Source organism: Alosa sapidissima, chromosome 22 (genome assembly GCF_018492685.1).
Source record: "Alosa sapidissima isolate fAloSap1 chromosome 22, fAloSap1.pri, whole genome shotgun sequence".
NCBI classification, from domain to species: Eukaryota; Metazoa; Chordata; class Actinopteri; order Clupeiformes; family Clupeidae; genus Alosa; species Alosa sapidissima.
The window spans coordinates 25,794,385-25,813,218 of NC_055978.1; the positions used below are offsets into that span (position 1 = coordinate 25,794,385).

Here is an 18,834-nt window from a genome sequence, read left to right on the forward strand (position 1 = left end):
TAGGCTGATTGCAAAGTGAACTAATTATCTAAAACAGTTTTCACATGAGAAAGTAGCAAAATAGTGTAAATAATAGCCATTGTGCCTACAGTTGTGCAAAGTGTGTGTTACAAAATTGCAAACTGAGTGCAAAGCAGTTTTTGTGCTTTTAGTTTTGCAAACTGAGTGTGTGGTTTTGCTATAAGTATTAATAGTTTTAGAAATTGTGCTAGAATCACAGTTGTGTTTAAGCATTAAAAAAAACTGTATAATTTGTTATGTTTATGTTTGTTATTTGGTTAAGTTTACTTTGTTCAACTGGCATTTAACTTGTGCATATACTGTACAGTACCTATCTGCATTAAATTGAATGATATTGCTTTACAATTAAGTTTATGGTTTACTGGTTAATACATTATAATTTTACCACCATTTATATATCTCCCTCATATGCCATGCCACTACTCTACTACTTGGTAATTATTGGAGGTCAAATTCTTAATTTTATGGAGTCAGATTAATCATAATTTCTCAAAATATTTACCACTGCTTCTAGACTGATGATAGAAAACTTCTCTGGGGATATGTGGGTTCTCAAGGTGTAGGGAAGTTGTAGCTTCATTGATAAATTCACAAATGTAGTAGGCATATGGCAAAATATTGAAAGCAAAAGTGTTACATGCAATTTTCCAGTATGCAAAACCCAGAATATTCCCCAAAGCCCACAACTGTAGGAAACACAATGGTGAACATAGTGCTGTAGGGAAGCATATTACATGACTTCAAAGATGAGCTTCCTTTTCCTATTCTTTCACAGTAATTATGTTTCTTAACACTTAAGTTGGACTATAATATAATATAATATAATATAATATAATATAATATAATATAATATAATATAATAATATAAGTAGTGTAATATAATTATATAGCTTAACTAATATTTATTTAAATATTGTCTATCAAATAATTGTGTTGGCCTACTTTATTTGAAAATAGAAATGTATCTTACTGTTGAAGGGAGTGTACTCATTTTTACTACATACTGTGAACTGATGTAGTTATTAAACCATGTGTGTATATTTTCATACTTTTTAGCCTTCAGAGAAATTAATAGAGATGAGACATATATGCATTTATTGAGAGAGAATTGCACATACATGTTTGTATGAGAAGAAAAGAGTTTTTCAACAAGGCCTATAACAGGCTTTTTAAAAAAGGTATACAACTGCCTGATAAAATAACAAAATTATAAATGACAATAATGATATGCATTCTGTATGATAAAATTCTAACCCATGAGCAAAGACCATATGTGTGCCGCATGGGGATTTAGCTAATTATGGGTGGATAAGGCAACAGTCACAGTTAAGCCTAGCTCAGGGTATAGATATTTTAGCACGACAATTCCCACATACATTGAGTGACAGGGTTCTAAAAAATTGAGAAGAACAGATTATTTGATTAAACACTCAATAAAAATCATTGTCTTGGTCTGCATCTTTATCAGCCTCAATGGCCCTAAGCTTGTCGTGATTCTGCTGCAGAGTGACAATAAGAGCCCTCACAGAGAAGTCCTCACAGAGAAGAGACTGCTGAGTAATGTAACCAGCCAGCTCAATCACATTCTCCAGTACGCTGATAACAGGACCCAGAAGCACAAAGACTCTTGTCTGGACCTCCGCCACCGATGCCGTGCCGGCCAGTTGACCCAGGAGGTTGACTGCATTCTTTATCTTGCTTTGGAAATTGGCTATGGTTGTGCGCTGGTTCTTCACTGTCTTCAGGTCCTGCCATATTCTCTCCACATCAGCGCTCACCTGACTCATCTCCACCCTCACCTGGCTGATCTGCTTCTCGTACTCGGAGTGCTTCTGGGAGCTGGTGTTGATCTGATGTTGAAATAGGTTCACACCTCGGTTTGCTTCATCTGCTGCTCTGGAAGCCTGTTCTAAATCTCCCTGACTAACACCAATCAGTATCCCTCCTGTGTAAAAGAAAGCACAAAGTACAATACAAAGTATCTAAACACTTAACTTGATGTCTATTGAACTAGACATTATCAATGTGTGAGACATTGTTACAGTACTCTTGACATTTCTTTGAAATTGATCAACTCACCAGCGATCCACCCAACAACGGGAATGAATGCGAGCCCAATCCCAATATTTCGTTTATTCTCTGCCTCCTTCATTTTGTTTTGTAGATTTTGAAGTTGCCACTGTGCTCTCCACTTGTTGTCTGTGGCTTTCCTTAAGGAGTCGTAATGTTGCTTTAACATGTATCTATTTCTCTCCAAATTATACTCTAAGTCTCTAAGCCTCTGATTCTTCTCACTTTGCCTCCTCTCAAGATCTCCCTTTCTGGCAGTCAAATTTTCAGTGAGCTCATCTACCTGTCTCAGCCTAGTACTTGCCGCTTCCTCTGACTGTGACATGTACTCCTTTACCTCCTCCATGCTGCTGCGAAGAGTCCTAAATGAATCCATTTCCTTAGTGACTATATCTGTATTTGTGGTCAAGAGAGTGGATATTAGACCATTAAATGCAGCAATTCCACTTTTGAGGGACGGAAGCACTGTGCTCTTGAAGTCCTCAACCAACTGTGACATTTGCCTTGAGTAAAGGAAGAGAAGAGGAAACACATTATAGATTTGAGCATTTTGTTTGCATTGTTACCGTAGATGTCATACTGTGTGTTGTTACTATTACATTTACTATTTCAACAACAAATTGTTACTGTATGAATAGTCTTTTAAGATTATAATTACTCTAAATTTCCAAATACTCAGATAGATTTTAAAAATGATTCTGTCTACAGAAGTAACATTACTAGTAGCTCAAAGTTACAAACAATGTATTTACCAATGTTCTGCCATGTTCTACAGCTGCTGTTGATGAGGACAGGGCTCTAAAGAGGCCAGCTTTTAAAGTAGCAGTGTCACACCTGCTTTGCTGATGTAGCTCAGCTCACGTCTGCATAAAAGCACATGCCTTTTCCAAGTGACTTCCTCTAACCAGAACTGAGCATCCACAGCACTTCAAGGTGAATCTACAGAAAATCCTCAAGAGGACTTTTGGTAGGCAAAGTTTTGTTAACTGGTCTTTAAAATGGTTAATTGTGGATAAAATGTTATTTTTTTCAGTCAGACAAAAAAACAGATAAACAATAGAATGATAGAACAAATGTCCATTGCTGATGTAAATAACATGTAGATTACTATATATTTCTTAAATGGGTCATTCCGTGTCAAATCAGACAAGCCTGCTGCTACACCGTCATGTTATGTTATTTTCAGCCCTTGGACTGGAGGTTAAAACAAGAGGAGGTTGTGTTTTTCGGTCATTTTCAAAGGGTGAAAATAGTATGTGGGTAGCTAGGCATTTAAAAATCTATGTGAAAGTAGCTCAGTGTATGGGCATTTAGTGTACAAAGTGCCAATGTTGTACCATATATAAATAAATAGAGTCAAAATCATTGTTTTGCCTCAGGGACAACAATGAAAATGCATTGGTATACAATGTAACCAAGTAAGTGTATTTATGTATGAATGAAACATGCTACACCATTGACACTTTATACACAACATGACTATATACACTGAGCTACAGTATTTCCATACATATACCATTTTAACTCTATAAACATTACCAAAAAAGCAATCACACCTTGTTTTATTCTTAAAGGTGCACTATGAGTTTTTGCATGGTTTCAGCACTATGAGTTTTTGTCTCAAATCGGCATCTCTGATTGATCCGCTAGCTGCCTGTCCCCTCAATACACTGTGAAAAAGCCCGGTCTGACGACACAGGGCTCGTAAACATCAAACAACGCTTCCTGTCACTCTCCACTGTCCTATCATTAAAGGCATAAAAAGCCCAAAAAATATACTTAAAAAAAAAAAATATATATATAACAAACCACGTTCCAGTGGTTGTGGGAGGGGCTGGGAGTTAGTGCTTCCACGAGTTGCAGCTCAACAGTCTATGCAAGGCGAAACAAGAAATTCTGACACTAGGTCTACTCTACTGTATCATTGTAATCCTTGACAATCAAATTGTGTGAATTAACATTAACTTTTCTGTGTAATCTTTGGTTTAAGAGATATAAAATACATTATTCCGTTATGGTGGAAAGTAAAATGGTCACATTGGCAGACACAAGGAGTTTTTGCGATGACATGAAAATGTTCAGGGCACCAAACTTGACAAGTTTTATGCTTTTATGCAAAATGTCCAAACCAATGTATGTTTGATATAGTGTATTTCCTTTAGAACATTAGACTAAACTGTGTGCATGTACTTACACTCAAGTGAAATATTCTTGATCTCACCCATCTAAATTGTTTGACATTTGGGTAATTCGGTGTCAAATCAGACAAAATCCAGGAAAATAGTTTCTGCACTTCCTCAGATCTACCTAATATTAAGGTTACAGAAAACTAAGACCTGTAAAATATTTTTTGTTAATACATTTTATAAAATTCTTATATGAGCTTTTGCAAAAGAAACACTTCTTGTAATTTATGCTTCCTGCGATTGAAAGTGCTAGCTAACTAGGACCTACAGACCTACATGCACCATATAACATCATCATAAAATTTAAAGTGAATAGGCTATAGTGTGTAGATATAATCCCCGACCATAGACCTGATAATGCAGCGATTACCTATTTAGTATCACCCTGGCAACTTATTTTCCAAAAAAAAGCATCAAACACAAACATTTACTTCAAAAATATATAGAAACACATTTGTTTGATTGTTTTGTTGTTGTTGAACAAACTTCATATTCTTCATTGTCTCCTTCACAATCTCCTCCACACTGACATACAGTAGAGCTGTAGGAGGCCGAGAGGTGTGTCATTGAGAGTTTTATCATTGTATATCAAGAAAATGTGTGCTCGTTTTACAAAATTGTGTGAATTGATAGTGAAATGAATACACCATTTACTTAAATGAGTGCACAATCTAGTAAAATGAGGGCATTATTTACATTTACATTACATTTATTCATTTGGCATGTTTACCCAAAGTGACTTACAGCAATAGAATGACATTTCATTTTTAACATTTAAGCATTTTAACATTTAAGCTAAAGCTACAGCAATAGAAGCCTTTAAACTATACAGAGGAATTGCTGTATATTACCACTGAATCTGTCAGTACTAGTACAAGAGGATAGGAGTGCCTTGTCAAGTATGGTTATGAGGAAAAGTGGTAGAAGAGGGGGTAGAGGAGAGAGGAAGTGGTAGAAGAGGAGGTAGAGGAGAGAGGAAGTGGAGAGGAAGGAGGTAGAGGAGAGAGGAAGTGGTAGAAGAGGAGGTAGAGGAGAGAGGAAGTGGAGAGGAAGGAGGTAGAGGAGGGGAGAGCGTGGTACAGTAAGTGTGTATCAGGTGTGTGAGATTGTCAGAAGTGCTAGGAGGTGTTCTTGGAAGAGTTGTCTTCAAGAGCTATTTGAAGACAGAGAGGGACGCCCCTGCTCTGATGGGACTTTACTAGATTTAGTAAAAGTGATACCTGCTGGATTCCGTAGCTGTGCACTTTATAAGGCTTTTTTTTGCATTTGGAGTGTGATTTACAGAGGTATCTATAATAACCTATCCCTAAAATAATGTGAACAATTAATAAAACATCAACACTTTGTTTAGTTTATTGATTTCTATTTTATTGCAAACAAAAATAAAATGAAAATATGCAATGCAATATATTTACTTATTTATTTGACATTTTCTGAATGTTTAACTTCTCTGGTTTTGCAGCCTTATGCATATAATTCTTAAACTTAAAATCTAAAGTTACTTAAACTTTGTTTTACTGCTGCCTAAAAAAACAACTTGTCTGACAATCAGTTGCATAGTCTAAGTAGACAAGTGCAACAAGTGTCCCCAGCAGCCTTTCTTGCAGCCACAACTTAGGAGTTCAACGTTGGACTGGTTTGCCTGTGGAAGAGTTGACCATAATGGCTTACTATCATTGGCTCCCTCTAACCCAGGTGTATTGGAGATGACATATTCAATGCCAATTTAAAGGTGCTTTAAATGTGAAGTTGTTTAGTATAAAGTATGAAAATGACCTAGAAATAGCATCAGAATGTGAAACAACCATTTCAAACATAATATCAAAATAACTCTAGCCACTGAAATTAGCATGTAAACCTGCTGGAACCAAGCCAGCTCTTTTGCAATACCACATTGTACCACGTGTGGCTGCTGTATTAAATACAGTGCAAGTCAATGGAAGAGTGTCATGTGCCTATGTTCAAGAGAACTCAACGCCTACAGTATTCCACATAGCTCCTTTAACTTCACTGCAGTCCCATTCAACATCTACTCTGTTGGCCCTTTACAATTTTACTTTGATGAAGGGGGGAAAGATCTTTAACTTGATTTGATGACTGCTGACCCATCTAGAGTGGTATGACCCTAGCCTGGCTAGCGCCACCACTTGTCAATGAGACGTGGTCTGGGAACCAAACGTTAATTTTCTCGTATTTGAAAAAAATGCCCAGATCCGTTTATTGGGTGCCACGGATGTCTATCAAATGCGTCTGTGCATAGCTCATCATTGTCTTGCTTTCCCCCTTGTTCTGTGATTGGTCCCCTATCAGGCGAAAATTTGCTCCATGGTCTCCAGGCTGCCTTAGCAGCGTGAATCAAATCGCGCGCAAGGCAGCATGGGAACACCCAGGCTAGTATGACCCATCTAGCCCAAGCGCTCTAGAATCTTTCTTCAAGACGGAGGGCTGCAGGAGAAGGCCTATCAAACAATGCCTCCTCCTGGACACTAATATAGGCAATTCCGGCTCCAGAATGTGATCATAAATGAAAAGTTACATTACTGTATGTGTAACTTTAACTTTAAACTTTGACATTTTTGAAATTTCATCACTGAACTCACAATTAGCTAGTCACCTAAACATTTTATGATGATTCACAGTGTCATTCTAATCCAAAACATAAGGGTAGACTTTTCACATTTTATTTAGATACCATCGGATATATGATGCAAAATATAGGGCCTAATTTGCATATGGTGGAAAATAAAAAGTTCACCACAAGGCATTATTAAGATCGATGTCTCCATTTCTGAAAATGTGTTTTTTGTTTTCGTCAAAACATAACCTGTCAGATGTTATTGACACAATAAAACACAATAACAACATAACAAGTCAGATGTTATTGTGTTGTACAATGTAAAGTAGGTTTTTAAGGTTTTAAGAATCTTTACGAGTCAGCAAATGAAAAACAGTCAACAATAATAAGGTTTTTGAAGAAATTATTTAACCAAAAACATTACTATGATTATACTGACCCACTCATGTGACTGACTCTGTTTCACTGTTTTTATTTGACCGTTACACACTACACAGTAATAGTAGTTTTTTTTTTCACTTCAGTAGTCATTGCATTTTTGACAACTGCAAAACAAGCATTTCTCTACAGGTAAAACATTCTGATATAGCATGAATGTGAATGTCTGTATAATATCATAAAATTGTATTGTTTCCCCAGGATAAACTATGGCATCAGCAATTACAAAGGCTACCCAGCGCCTTTCCAAGGCATCAGATGGTCGAGATGACACAAAGCTGCTCATGCAGCCTTATACTAACTGGGAAGAGTACCTGACCCCTGGACCCCTGTCCATCGCAATAATGGGAGAGTTAGTTTTCATATCATCAAATGTCGATTTCTCCATCAACAAAAATCCACCCAAAGACGGCTTCAAGCACATCAGATACCCAGAATCCTTCCGTGCCTGCCTGATGCAAGTCTGCAATGCTGGCTGGGCAGCTTTCAATGAGGCCCACAAGAACATGGATCAAATCCGCCTCTACACTGGGAATGTGGCAGAGTACATCAAGGTGTCCGTGACGATCCTCCTTCAGGACAATGATGAGCTTATCCAGACCCTTCTCCCTGACCAGCTTGAGAACATCGACCACATGGCACAGGACTGCCTGCAATTAGCTGAGCGGACGGAAAAGAAATTCATGAAAGTCATTGAGTTGATCCAGGAGCTCCTTGAAGCGTGCACTAATGCCAAACAGAGCTACGGTGAGGAACTTGAAAATGTCAAGCGCAAGATAGAGGAGGCAAAACTACGCAAGCAGGCATCAGACGAAGCCAACACGCGTGCCGAAAAAGCTATTAAGGAAATGGATAAGCAGCTCAGCGATGCACAAATGAGCTTCAATGAGTCGATGGACTCTCTACCAACTGGGTGGGAAATTATTGGAATGAACCTGGTTGAAGGGCTCTCATCAAGTGTTACTGCTGCTCTGCAGGGTGTAGTTAACACATTCACTGGAGGCAATTTATTGTCTATCGCTGCCAACCAACTCTCATCTACTACTGAAATCCTAAACACCTTACAGCCCCAGGGGGTTCAACCACAGAGGCAGGCAACTGATCCATTTGCTGCAAACAACATTTTCTCCAAATCGTCTGAACTTTTGACCCACTGTGAATCTTTGAAAATGTTTGTTGATGAAAACAGGCAGATCAACGAGACAGCACTTTACGATCAGAAACGTCAAACAGCTAATTCAAATTTTCAGAAAAGCAGTTTCGAGAGGATATTATCATCCATCAAATCTGAGAATGAATGTGAGCCAAAAGCGCTTGCTCTGCAAATCTGTGAGAAAGGCATTATCCTGTGTGTAAAGCTTGGTCAATACGTAGTAGGGAAGCAAGCAAGGCCTGAACTAAAACCTACATCAGACCAGGCTGCAAACAAGCTCATTTCCCTTATTGAGGAAATAAACGGCCTGGCCCAATCATTTGACTCAAAGGGCAAATGCCACACCAACACAGCTGCCTTCACTGTTAAACCACCTCAGCTGAGCAAAAGCCAAGCCAGTGGGCCAGAAACAAACAGCGCAAGTCAGATTGCGACCGACAACGCCCGACTGCGCATCGAGCAAAGCCGCGCCCAACTGGACATGGTGAGGGAGATGTATCAGAAGAGTGTCGACAACATGGAGAAGAACAAACGGGAGCTGACTGAGATTCTGGTGACGATGAGAAACTGCGAGGTCAAGGAGATCGATTTCAACACCACCATCAAGATGCTAATGAAAGGTCTAGAAGCCATGGGGAGGGTGAAGGAGCAATGGGAGAAAATGGTGCGATTCTTTCAGATGGTGTCCAACATTGTCAAGACCTGCTTGAGCACCTGTCTGAATAATTTCCTGAAAACAGCCACAAAGGCCTCAAACTCATCTCTAATGTACTCCTCGAGGATGTTCATGAAAGATATGATTTACAACCAGGCTTTCCAAGCCTCCAACATTGCCAGTCTGGTGAACATGATCTCGGGGACTTATGCCGAAGTCTCTGCCAAATACCTGATGGACCGTGTCAGTAGCCTGGGCAGACTGATGGCCCTTGATCCCAACAACCCACAATTTAAAACAGAGCGACTTGGTCTCCAGACCGCTTGTGAAGAGGCACAAGATGGAATAAGACGACTTGTCCTTGAAAACAAGCGGAAATTTGAGATGAAGACGCAAGCCAGACTGAAGCAAATTGAGGGAGATCTACTCGCAGTAATGCCTCCACCACGCGAGGAGGAAACAAACAAAGTGAAGGAAATTGTTCAAAGTGCCTTCAAAGACAAAGAAAAAGAAGAGCAATTTGCCTGAATTGGTGAAAACTGAATTGTCATTACCCACATTGGTCTAAGAAGCCATGACTTTAATTTGACCGCTTGCTTTGCCATTTCTTTCTAATATTTTGTTAGACATGATGTTTTGATAGATTTTATTTGAAATATACCAACATACTTATTTACATACATTAACCCTTAAAGGAGTACCGTCACACCGGTGTGACGGGAATGTTGAGAAATGAACATTCTAAAGAATATCTGGGTTCATTGAATTCAACATAGACTTTTAGAACCTTCAATTGTTGCGGAACTTAGAATGTTCAAAAACCTACACCTTTAAGGGTTAAGAATATCAGATAATACTTGCTCTGCCTCTGCCACTTGACTAGCCTGGCTAACGTCATACCCTCATCTCAAATGAGACGGGGTCTGGGAACTAGGCATTCATTTTATCGTATTTGAAACGTAATTTTACGAATGCCCAGAGCCGTTTATTGGGCGCAACGAATGTCTATCAAATGCGTTTGTACGTGGCTCATAACGGCTACGGTGTGTCGTCATCGTCTTACTGCCCTCCCTCCGTTCTGTGATTGGTCCCCTACTGTAACTGAGGCGAAAATTTGCTCCATGGTATCCAGGCTGCCTAGCAGCGTGAATTAAATTGCGCGCGCAAAGGCAGCATGGGAAAACCCAGGCTACCACTTGACTATGTCATTTAATAATGATCCAATATTAATAATAAATGTTTCTCAAAAAGGAAGATTGACTGCATTTTTTGTGTTTTACCAAATGTGCTGACAACTTGCATTCAACAGTATCTTTCCCTGCTGGCATCATAACCTATTTTATACAGTCTATGATCATTACATTAGGCCTTCTATAGCCTCATAACTTTAGGCTATTAGAGTGAAGATGGCTATTACAAAATAAAGCAACAAAATGATATGAGTGCAGAAGTTATTAGTACTTTATAATAGAAATGAAATAATGGCTGCAGAAAACAGAAAAGGACTAGAATACACAATATGTTCTGTTCTTAGTTCTACAGTGACATCTGGCAGTTGTGGTGTGTCACTAACACTACCCATAGAACAGAGCAACCCCATAACATTGAGAAGAATCAAGAACACACATAACTCTCCCATGGTAATTATGTGATGCATGACACTTTACAGTAAAATGTTACAGGCATAGCAGCATAACACAATAAAGATGGATCCACTAATGCTAAATCAGAATCATTCATAACAGATTTCTGAAATACATTCTTCAGTTCAGCTGACTTACTGGGGACTCTCCCCGGCCAAGCATCCCTGAGATCACATCTGGATGGAATGCATCTGCAGGGACGGCCTGGGACTGCTACAGAAGTATTTGGTAGTGAGAGGGGACAACACAAATTTGATTTATACTTTGGTGAATGCAATATAAGAAAGTAAATACTAAAGACAAATTTGTTATAATGCACAACATAACAAGTTAATAAACGTATTAAACAAAATTAAATACAAACGCAAAAATGACTCATAAATGATGCCTTTCCATGAATTAAAGTTATATAATTTGGCTGGGGTCTGCTATGTTCTAATAGTACTATGTTCTGATAGCTAGATAGGTTTACTAGTGTTCATTTTCTAGTACTAGTTATAACAACTCCATCTCACTCCCACATCCAGGCTGCACAATGTTTTCCAGACACACAATTTGAAGTTCATTATACAGGCCAAGTGTAAGTGATTCCATTGAGACTATATACCCTGTTATCTGCAAAGGTGATTCAGGCCTCTATATAAAATATGGAGAGGTATGGGGCTACAGCAATAGCATAAGTACCCACTTGGGAAAACCGATTGGTAGTGAGAGTTCATCATGCATAAATACACAAAGGCAACTTTGACAGTAACAACATTCTAAAACAGGAAAAGTACAGTGGATTGAAGTTCCAGAACAAAAGTGTCAGAGTGCACAAAGTGCATTCTCAAAATGAGTACTGGGAAACAGAACACACAATCGAAGTGTTGAACATATATAAATGAACACACATTCATGTAATACAAACTAGATGTACTGCATAGCATCTTTTCTACATTCTATTTATGTTTATGTAGCCTATCAAACATTTTACATTTTTGGAAGAGGAAAAAAATGCTTAGGGTGAAATAATGCGGACCTCCTGCAGTACCTCCACGGACCCTGGTTGAGGATCAATGTTCTAAGGCTTAGCAATTATAGTCTACACCCCCAAAGCTGTGTTTGAAACATTACGTAGCATGATAATCATGCATGCAGACAATTATTAAATAATTATTATTTTTGTTATTCATTATGTTATGTATGGTATGTCTTCACAACTGAACGAAAATGCACCTTAATGAGTGCACCATCTGTGTACTTGCAGCGCACTTTGTCTTAATAATTATCAGTGTGAATGTACTTATGTGAATGAATACACAGTGCTAGTGACCAACCAAAGGATTTACACCTTATTGTGTATAAAAAACACTATATTAAAAAAGGAAAAATAGTTGTATTTCTGTTTTGTGTTGTGTAATGTTGTGTTGTGTAACCGGAGTCTGCTTGAGGAAGAAATTAAATGTAACGTCATTTACAGAGAGATCACAATAAATGCACTGAACCTAAAGACTTTTACAGGATTGGGGAAAGATTCTTCATAGATTGTAGTCTTTAAAGAATCTTCCCAAATCTTTTCAGTGTCTTTTGGTGTAAGGATGCCCATTAGACTCAAGTGTAAGAGCTACCTCTGACCTGCCTAGAGCCTAGAGGTAAGTTCCCGGACCCCCCTAGCATTTTGGCAACCTATGTATAAAGGAAGTAAAGATATTATCGTCCTCTGAACTGGACTATACTTGCTATGTGGTGCGATGGTCTGTATTGCCTTAAACTCCTCGTATACATTTTTGTCATTCAATTCATTTTGCTTTATTAGCAGGACTGTAGGTAGGATGAATAGTAACAAATTGGGTGTGCACACACACGTTTGGTTATTTCTCCTGGAAAACTCCCATAATTTGTGTCCCGTAATTTCCATCAAACTTAATTTTAAAATCATGGATCCATTCATTTTTTTCTGTTAGTCTGACATTTCCCAGGTTGCCAGATTGTGTATGAAATACACCATACACATACACAATCACTAACTTTCAATTTCAACCCTTTTTTCATAAAACCTGGCAACCCAAAACCCAAATAAGGAAGCGGGTGCACTGTAGCCCCAAACTCCTGCAGCTTGTCATTACACGCCTTTCTTTTACCGTTAAGTGTCCCCTGTCAAATATGGAGGCTGCACTGATGTATTCTGCCTTAAAGGCTTGCGTGGACAAGGCCCCATCAACTGGATAGGTGCATTCGGACGGTCAAAAATCTCCAGGCACACTCAGGTGTGAGAAATCACTGCAGGTTTATTCACGATACCGGGAGCAAGTCACTGGCAACAGCACGTTCCAGTATCACTACTCAAGTTCTCTAGGGTGAGGCCCTCTCTTATGACACGTTAGTTACAGGGATGGTATTGTGTCTCAGGGTTCTTTGGATCATTGAAATCAATCTCAGACACCTGTGATAATTAGTTTGCCAAGTGAGCCCAATCAAAGGAAAACCACTTAAGAAGGATGTTCCACATTATTAAGCATGCCACAGGTTTCAAGCAATATAGGAAAGAAAAAGGATCTCTGCTGCTGAAAAGCGTGAAATTGTGCACTACCTTGGACAAGGTATAAAAACATTGGATATTTCCCGAAAACTTACGCGTGATCATCGTACTGTGAAGAAATGTGTCGCTGATTCAGAGCACAGGCGGGTTCGTGCAGACAAATGCATAATAAGGAAGGTTTCTGCCAGGCAAATTAGGAGAGTGAGCAGCTGCTAAAATGCCATTGCAAAGCAACAAACAGGTATATTTGAAGCAGCTGGTGCCTCTGGAGTCCCGCGAACCTCAAGATGTGGGATCCTCAAGAAGTTTGCAAGTGTGCATAAACCTACTATTCGGCCATATTCGGAATATTGCGTTGTTGGCACTCCACGGATGGGAACAAAAAATGCAATATTGCGTTTTTGGCACTCACATTGTTAAACCACCACCTACCTAGCAACCATTGTAGCCACCATGGATACCCTAGCAACAACCCTAAACCCTATTTCTGTAAATCACACACCACATATTTCTGTAAATTGCTCAGCCCCAGAGTATCCCTCCAGCATGGCAATTATATTGCCCAATTCAGGGCAGTCTGCCCTACACACACATGACATGCATGTAGAGCTATGAGCTTGCTATGGTGAGACACATGTCGAAATATAAGATTTTTTATATTTTAATTATTTAAAAATAAAAATAAAATCAATGCTAGTACTAATACATGAAATGATGGCAGATCTGGATAGCCTAGACTCTGCTGAAAAAATATGTAATATGTGCAATATATGTGTGTGTGGCACTTACTGTACAATGACCAGAATAAATCCTTATGAATAAAGGTAGTGAAAATACCCTAAAAACAGCTTAGGGTTCTAAGGGTTAACATAGTTAATCTTTTCTAGCAGTTATGCTAACTAAGTTAGCTAAGTAACATCAGAGAATGTCTAAACACACTCTCGGGAAACTTCCAGTTTCTGAACTGGTTGCAGTTCCCGTTCTGGTTCCACATGAGGGCGCTCACTAATAAGTGCAGAATGAATGGAGGTCTATTACATTACATTACATTACATTTGGCTGACGCTTTTTAGCCAAAGCGACTAACAACATGGTAAACAGTTTAAGTTTTAGAGCAATTCTCAACAATTTAGGACAATTTAAAAACATTAGAGTACAGTAAGACTAAGTGCATCAGTGAGTGCTGTTTTTAACAGTTACTTGTCAGTTTAAGACACCGTGGTAAAGTTGGTTTTATATTGGACGTTGGATATTCAACACATTCGAAAAATCTATTTAGCACTGACTATGATGGTCGAGTTTGTGTCAAACCAACTTTAATGTGTTTAAACAAGGTCTGCCTATATTACACAAAGCTTCTTTTGTCCAAAAACCCATGTTTTGATTTTATGATTTTTTTATGCTGATAAAAGATTTCAATCTATTATGCGGCTTCACCTTTTGACTTACCCATACTAAAACACATCTCCTGAACTCGGCTTACTTCCCTTTCTAGGACACAAAGCTTCTTTTTCCCTAAAACCTGCTCTTTGATTTTATAAAATGTTTAATGTTAAATGTTTCAAATCAATTATGCGGCTTGATTTTTTGACCTACCCATGTCAAAACACATCTGGTGAACTTGGATTACTGCTCTATACACAAAGCTTATTTTTCCCCAAAACCCATTCTTTGATTTTATAAATATTTTTTAATGTAAAAAAATGCTTTAAATGCTTTAAATCTATAATGCGGTTTGACCTTATAACCTACTCATGTCAAAACACATCTGTTGCACTCAGCTAACTGCCCTACATAGTACACAAAGCTTCTGTTTTTCAAAAACTCATTCTTTGATTTTATATTAATATTTTACTATTCAAAAATGCTATACATCTATTATGCGGCTTGACCTTTTGACCTACCCATGTCAAAACACATCTATTGCACTCAGGTAACTGCCCTACACAGTACACAAAGCTTATTTTTTCCAAAAACTCCCTCTTTGATGTTATATACATTTTTTTACTGTATTTTTTTTTTTATAAATCTATTATGTGCCATCCCCTTTTGACCCACCCATCTCAAAACACATCTGCTGCACTCATCTAACTGCCCTACATAGTACACAAACCTTCTTTTTTCCAAAAACTCACTCTTTGATTTTATATTAATTTTTTACTATGAAAAATGCTATAAATCTATTATGCGACTTCCCCTTTCGACCTACTCATGTCAAAAAACAGCTGCTGCACTCAGCTAACTGCCCTTCATAGTACACAAAGCTTCTTTTTTCCAAAAACTCCCTCTTTGATTTTATATACATTATTTTACAGTAAAAAAATTATATAAAATCAAAGAGGGAGATTTTGAAAAAAAGAAGCTTTGTGTACTATGAAGGGCAGTTAGCTGAGTGTAACAGATGCGTTTTAACATGGGTAGGTCGAAAGTGGAAGTTGCATAATAGATTTATATCATTTTTGAATAGTAAAACATTTATATAAAATCAAAGAATGAGTTTTTGAAAAAAAAAAAAAAAAAAAACTTTGTGTACTATGTAGGGCAGGTACCTGAGTGCAATAGATGCGTTTTGACTTGGGTAGGTCAGAAGGTCAAGCCGCATAATAGATTTATAGCATTTTTGAATCGTAAAATATTAATATAAAATCAAAGAGTGAGTTTGTAGAAAAAAGAAGCTTTGTGCACTATGAAGGGCAGTTAGCTGAGTGCAACAGATGTGTTTTGACATGGGTAGGTGAAAATGTCAAGCCGCATAATAGATTTAAAGCATTTAAAGCATTTTTTTACATTAAAAATATTTATAAAAATCAAAGAATGGGTTTTTGGGAAAAAGAAGCTTTGTGTACTATATAGAGCAGTAATCCGAGTTCACCAGATGAGTTTTGACATGGGTAGGTCAAAAGGGCAAGCCGCATAATAGATTTGAAACATTTAACATTAAAAATTGTATAAAATCAAAGAGTATGTTTTAGGGAAAAAGGAGCTTTGTGTACTAGAAAGGGCAGTAAGGCGAGTTCAGGAGATGTGTTTTAGTATGGATAAGTCAAAAGGTGAAGCCGCATAATAGATTGAAATCTTTTATCAGCATAAAAAAATTCATAAAATCAAAACATGGGTTTTTGGACAAAAGAAGCTTTGTGTAATATAGGCAGGCCTTGTTCAAACACATTAAAGTTGGTTTGACACAAACTCGACCCTTATAGTCAGTGCTAAATAGATTTTTCGAATGTGTCGAATATCCAACGTCCAATATAAAATCAACTTTACCACGGTGTTTAAGACGGCTGGTGAGTGCTAGGATCAGTAAAACTTGTTGTAAGTGTTGCTATGAGAGGAGATATTCTCTAAAGAGCTGGGTCTTCAGGAGTTTTTTGAAAATGGAGAAGGATGTCTCTGCCTTTGTAGGAGCTGGCAGTGTGTTCCACCAACGAGGAACAACAGATGAGAAAAGTTTGGATTGGCTTGAGTGTACCGGTGGTAGAGCTAGACGTCGTTCGTCTGAGGAGCGCAGCGGTCTGGAGGTAACGTATGTCGGTATGAGGGCATTCAAGTAGGTGGGAGCAGAACCTGAGACTACTTTGTAGGCAAGCGTTAGAGCGTTAGAGAGGTCTATGTACCCAGCTGTACCCCTCAAAATCCACTTTTCTCAGGATATAATTTTGCCCAGAAATTTAAATGTTGCATTTGAAAGAGGGAGCAGAGAAAATACACACCGCTGAGTATAATATTTTGTCACTTATTTATTCTAAAAAGCCTTTCAAATGTATCAATGACGTCATTCATTAGCAGAAAGCTAGTGTGTAAGCAACAACCAACGACCCATACTGTAAGAAATCGAAAGGACGTGCACTCGTTCATTCAACTTTTGACCTACAGTATAATCCATATTGAGCTTGCAGAAACCACAATCAAATCTTGGAGTTTTCAATGACAACCAGGTGAAAGAGACAAATTTAGCTGTCTAGCTCCATAGACCCCCATTGTTTTTGCACTTATTCGTGATCGCCCTTAGCGGAACTGCAACAGATTGCAGGTACAATGGAGTTAACCACATGGATCTCAATACAAATTTCAAGTTTTTGCCTGAAATTGCACTGTGCCTATTTACAAGGGCATTGTTCCCCCCTCTTCTGAGGGCCTACCATCAAATGTTGGACCTCTATAGAAAGCTGAGAAGCTGTAGTTTTTGTAGGAAACAGTCAAAATAACTGTGTGATCCACTGACAAAGAGTTACAGAGGCTGGAATATAGTTTTTTCTTTCTGCCGGATTACAAGCATCTCTGAACTGAATACATTTCAGCCCTCTAGGTCACTTGATATCACTTAGAAACACAACTGAGCCCTAGCACCGGTCTTGTGAAGCTGTGTGCAAAAGTAGATCAATATAGAATGAAAATATCAGTGCTTTAGACCATTATATGCCAAAGTATGCTCATGCGTTTTGTAAAATGCCTGAAACTCCCCATAGGACTTTTTGTTATCCAAAATGCATACTGACAATCAAATGCTTTCTGCACATGAACCCCTTTGTGTAGAAGCATAATCCTGGTCTCAAATGAAAGGTAACACTTTGAGGTTTCTTGTGAACTATTTAGATTGTATGTCAAGTGTTCTGATATAGACTGACTACAAAATATGTAATAATTACAAAAAAGTCTATTTTTGCATTTACTTTGTTGGTTCAATGAGTGTGTATAAGATAGACTATACATCTGCACAACTAATATTGGATAATACAACATGAAGATTCAATTTCTATGGATTCTTGTGAATATTTCAGTACCCAATATGTTGCATCTACTTATTGTGCTGCAGCTACACTGCAGCCAGAAGTCAGGGTAGCACCAAAAGCGGAGGAGGGGGAGGGGGGCATTTTGAATCAAATTTAATTGAGACATAATAAGATTAATCTGAGAATGTAAAGCACTATACAGATTGTACATGAAAAAAGTTGTAATTTTGGATTTCCAAGAGTCAAAGCTTTCAAATGGTGTATAACATTACTATGCTACATAGCAATATGGTGCATACAATTGATTTAGACTGTTGGGGGGAGGTGGGGGAGGGGGTAACCGTCCTGTCGGCGGGACACTGAGGGAGTGATCCGGCTCTCCATAAACGGGCTCTGGTAACATGGTTAGCATAGTTAACATGGTTACCATAGTTAGCATCATTAACATTGTTAGCATAACCGCTAGAAAACATTAGCTAAGTAACATGGTTCACATAGTTAGCATGGCTAACATTGTTAGCATAACTACTAGAAAACATTAGCTCAGTTAGCTAAGTAATATCAGAGATGGTTAAAGCGGAGCGAGAGGCGCAAACGTTTAACAACTTCCACGTTCGATTATTCCAAGGGGGGGGGGGGGGATCTCCCTTTATGTAGACCAGAGTAAGCCGTCACTGCATTAATGTCAATGGGAGATTGGAATTTTACCAATAAATTGGTTATTATGGCTTTCTGGATTTGTTGAGGGGTTGTTTGAACATCTTGTCATAATCTGTAAGTGTTTGTGATCATTTCAAGCTTAGTGTAATTTGTTTGTGTTCGGATTTGGGAAAAAATGA

The 18,834-nt window shown here is 38.2% G+C and overlaps 2 protein-coding genes across 3 annotated transcripts; one reads left to right on the forward strand and one right to left on the reverse strand.

The window, feature by feature from the left end:
• Window positions 1–1,099: 1,099 nt before the first annotated feature.
• Window positions 1,100–13,600, reverse strand: LOC121697282. 2 transcript variants are annotated; one of them, XM_042078737.1, is made up of 3 exons: window positions 13,358–13,600; window positions 2,101–2,594; window positions 1,100–1,966 (listed from the first exon to the last, which is right to left on the reverse strand). In XM_042078737.1, exons 2-3 carry the CDS (start codon window positions 2,588–2,590, stop codon window positions 1,452–1,454), a joined length of 1,005 nt encoding a protein of 334 aa, XP_041934671.1. In that variant the 5' UTR covers window positions 2,591–2,594; window positions 13,358–13,600; the 3' UTR covers window positions 1,100–1,451. The 2 variants fall into 2 exon arrangements, with proteins under 2 accessions (XP_041934671.1, XP_041934670.1); XM_042078736.1 differs by lacking the exon at window positions 13,358–13,600 and adding an exon at window positions 2,844–3,030.
• LOC121697281 lies at window positions 2,984–10,198 on the forward strand. Its single transcript, XM_042078735.1, has 2 exons — window positions 2,984–3,058; window positions 7,492–10,198. The coding sequence occupies exon 2, from the start codon at window positions 7,500–7,502 to the stop codon at window positions 9,624–9,626; it is 2,127 nt and encodes a 708-aa protein (XP_041934669.1). The 5' UTR covers window positions 2,984–3,058; window positions 7,492–7,499; the 3' UTR covers window positions 9,627–10,198.
• Window positions 13,601–18,834: the final 5,234 nt, after the last annotated feature.

Excerpts from the sequence above, each read along its gene's own strand:
- LOC121697282 (XM_042078736.1), bottom strand. Across the intron at positions 1,967-2,100 it reads CGTTGTTGGGTGGATCGCTG|GAGGGATACTGATTGGTGTT; the intron begins GTGAGTTGATCA and ends TCTTTTACACAG.
- LOC121697281 (XM_042078735.1), top strand. The coding sequence starts at position 7,500 with ATGGCATCAGCAATTACAAAGGCTACCCAGCGCCTTTCCAAGGCATCA.